Source organism: Myzus persicae, unplaced genomic scaffold, assembly GCF_001856785.1.
Source record: "Myzus persicae strain clone G006 unplaced genomic scaffold, MPER_G0061.0, whole genome shotgun sequence".
NCBI lineage: Eukaryota > Metazoa > Arthropoda > Insecta > Hemiptera > Aphididae > Myzus > Myzus persicae.
Genome location: NW_019101602.1, coordinates 3,615 through 6,852, shown reverse-complemented (window position 1 = coordinate 6,852; position 3,238 = coordinate 3,615). Strand labels below are relative to the sequence as shown.

The 3,238-nt window shown below is 48.4% G+C and overlaps 1 protein-coding gene across 1 annotated transcript; it reads right to left on the bottom strand.

The window, feature by feature from the left end:
• Positions 1 to 379: 379 nt before the first annotated feature.
• Positions 380 to 1,974, bottom strand: LOC111029829. The gene has a single exon (XM_022309029.1). It carries the CDS (start codon positions 1,972 to 1,974, stop codon positions 1,150 to 1,152), a length of 825 nt encoding a protein of 274 aa, XP_022164721.1. The 3' UTR covers positions 380 to 1,149.
• Positions 1,975 to 3,238: the final 1,264 nt, after the last annotated feature.

Sequence of the window (3,238 nt, the reverse complement as noted above, 5' to 3'; positions counted from 1 at the left end):
GTCCGGGTTAGGTCGACAACCGTCCTTATCGATGATATGACCTAGGAAAATAAGTGATGCTGCGGCAAAAACGCACTTAGCGGGGTTCACTGACATGCCGTATTTTTGAAGTCGCTCCAAAACCGCGCCGACGTGTTGTTCGTGCTCGGACTCGTTCCGCGACGCGATGAGCACATCATCGATGTACGCGAAGGCGAAGTCGAGACCGCGCAACATATCATTGACGACGCGCTGAAACGTCTGCGCTGCGTTGCGCAGGCCGAAGCACATCACCGGGAATTCGAAGAGCCCGAACGCAGTGGTAACTGCTGTCTTCGGTATATCCCGTGAAGCGATAGGGACCTGGTGGTATGCTTTAACCAAATCCAACTTGGAAAAACATGACCGGCCTGCCAGGTGTGCCGTGAAATCATGCAGATGAGGCAACGGGTAACGGTCAGCACGTGTGACCGCGTTAAGATGCCGATAGTCGCCGCATGGTCGGCATGACCCGTCTTTTTTGGCAACTAGCAGAAGTGGGCTGGCCCAGGCGCTTGAGGACGGACGACAAATCCCCTTCGAATTCGCGGCGTGCTATCTGGTCACGTTCCGGTGGTAGTCGTCTTGGGCGGGAGAATAATGGTGGTCCGGTGGTACGTAGCTCGTGTACGACGTTGTGCTTGAACACGGTAGGCACGGGCGATTCGCGCGTGACGTCGGGAAATGCCTGCAGCAAATCGGTCCATTTGTGCGAGTGAGAAACGGCAAATGCTGTAGTACTGACGTCATTAATGGATATCGTTTGAATCACATTTTGTTCTGTAGGGTCGATAAGACGGTGATGCTTGACGTCGATAAGCAAACCGAAATAATGTAAGAAGTCGGCGCCAATGATAGGTCGAGCGACGTCTGCCATTTCGAATGTCCAAGTATATGTTCGTTTGACGCCGAAATTTAAACGTAACGTTTTGGGGCCGTACGTTTGTATTCGTGTACCGTTGGCGGCCGTCAACACTATGTCGGACGCGGGACGTGCGCCTGCGGTAGGTGGTAACACAGATATTTCGGCACCGGAATCGATCAGATATTGCTTGCCGGTTAGTGTGTCGCTGACGAACACGCGGCGTGTCGGGTGGGCGGCGGAAGGTAGTGGGGCCTCCGCCGCTTCCACTAGTTTTCCGAGCGGAAAGTACACGGGTCGCGACAATTTCGCGCTTCGGCGCCGAAATTGTTGTGGTAAAAACACCAGCTGTCATTACGCGGGCGTGATTTTGAGCGCGAACGTGATCGGTTAGATGTTGACTGCGTGGTTGGACGTGACGTTCGGAGCGATTTTGCTTGGGCTGTGGCCAGTGCGGCGATTTGCGTAGTAAGCGCCAAAATGGAATTTTCGATCGCTCTGAAACGATCCGTGTCACTGTAGGTGGAGACTGAAGTGATGTTGTGACTTGTTGTTGCGTCCATAATTCGATCGGCGCGTTCAGCGACTGAATCCAAATTGCCGTCGAGACTAATGACGACTGCGCGGATAGCGGGAGGCAGTTTCTGTAGCCAGAATTCTTTAAGGGCTTTTTCGCCGATGCCGTCGGTGGTTCCGCTTCGCATGTCACGCAGTAATTGTGATGGGCGACGGTCGCCCAAACCTCCAGGCTGTACCATTGAACGAAACCGAGCGGCGGTAGGGACGACGTACGCCGTAATAAGTCGGCTTTTTATGAGGTCGTACCTAGCATCTGGACCTAGTAGGTCTGTAACTGTACGGATTCCGTCCTCGTCCAACGTGGCGACCACGTGGTTGACGCGCGATAGGTCAGATTTGATGCGCTGGTTGTGGAAAATAGTCTCAGCGTGCACGAACCATTGCTCGGGAGCATGGCGCCAAAAACTGGGGAGCCGCATGGTAGATAGTGCCGCGACGGCGGCGTTTAAATCTACCTGTTCACCCGGTGGTGGAGGTGTCGTCAAACTTGCATTGCCGTTTTCGGTAGACAGCATGTCTATAAGGTTACCGATAGGCAGTGACATCGCTCGCGACGGAGAACGGAAACACAGAAACGCGCACTCGCGAAAACGGGCTACTAGTCACTAAGCTAGTGCAAACGGTCGGCTGCGGGCGCAAAGGGAAGAACTTAGGTCACCAATTTAGTGGTCGGTGTGATATACCACACCGACAGCACGATAGGTTGTCAATCAGAAGGTTTAATAAGAAGGATTAATAAGAATGAACACACACACAGAGATATGTTGATGAAATTTATTCTTAATAATTACGTCGCGAGTTTTACGCGACACGAGGTTCGCATTGGACGGGTAATACAAAGGTACGGATTCCGACAGCGTGCGCGTAGGTAGTCTATTGCGGAGTTGTCGAGGCGACGGGCGACGAAAAAGCGGTTTTGCTCGAAGCCGGCGGTGCTTCGAGCGGGTAGGCAACGGCTTCGGCCGATAATAAGTTTATACATGTAAGAAGGGCGAGAGTAGGAACATAATACAATATAATTCACATAAAACAAGAGTACAATCACATAAAGAGGAACATCGGTTACGGTAACAAAATAATAAAGTAATAATTGCTAATAATTGATAATAATTGATAACGAATACAAATAAGTGTAAGTGAGGGACAAGGGCACCACAATATTATAATTATACGCGATCGTCGCTATCAGAATAAATACGCGATTGTTATTTATTAAATTAAATACGCGATTGTTGTTATCAAAACGATTACGCGACCGTTATTGTCTATTAACGACAAGTCGTAGGAAGGAGCGAATCCCACTACATTCTAGTGGTCCCCGCGCCAGCAATTTTTTGCAGCTGTCCTTGATACAACCATATCGTGAAAAAATGAGCCTCGACATGCTTGCTAGCTTCGATAAAGGTTCCCAAACCCACCACTTGCCAATAATTATTACAATAATAATATCGTCTCCTCTTTGTGTCGGTGATAATTATTATATTTTCCGACAAACTGCGAACACGGCGTTTCGGTTATACAAATTCGCTACACTTTTTACTTACGTACTTTTGTTGTGAACACTGTAGTTCTTTATAAAGTTTAAAAGAAAATAAATCCTATATAGTCCATATTTCCCTCAATGCATGCCTAAATGACAATATAGGTTGTTTCATTTTGTTAAAATTTTAATATATGTACTGCCGAAGCAAGAACAAACAGCAGCATTTAAAATGTGATTCTAAGCAATCGCCTTTTGGACACCTTATAACAGTTACATATATATACGAACGTATACAT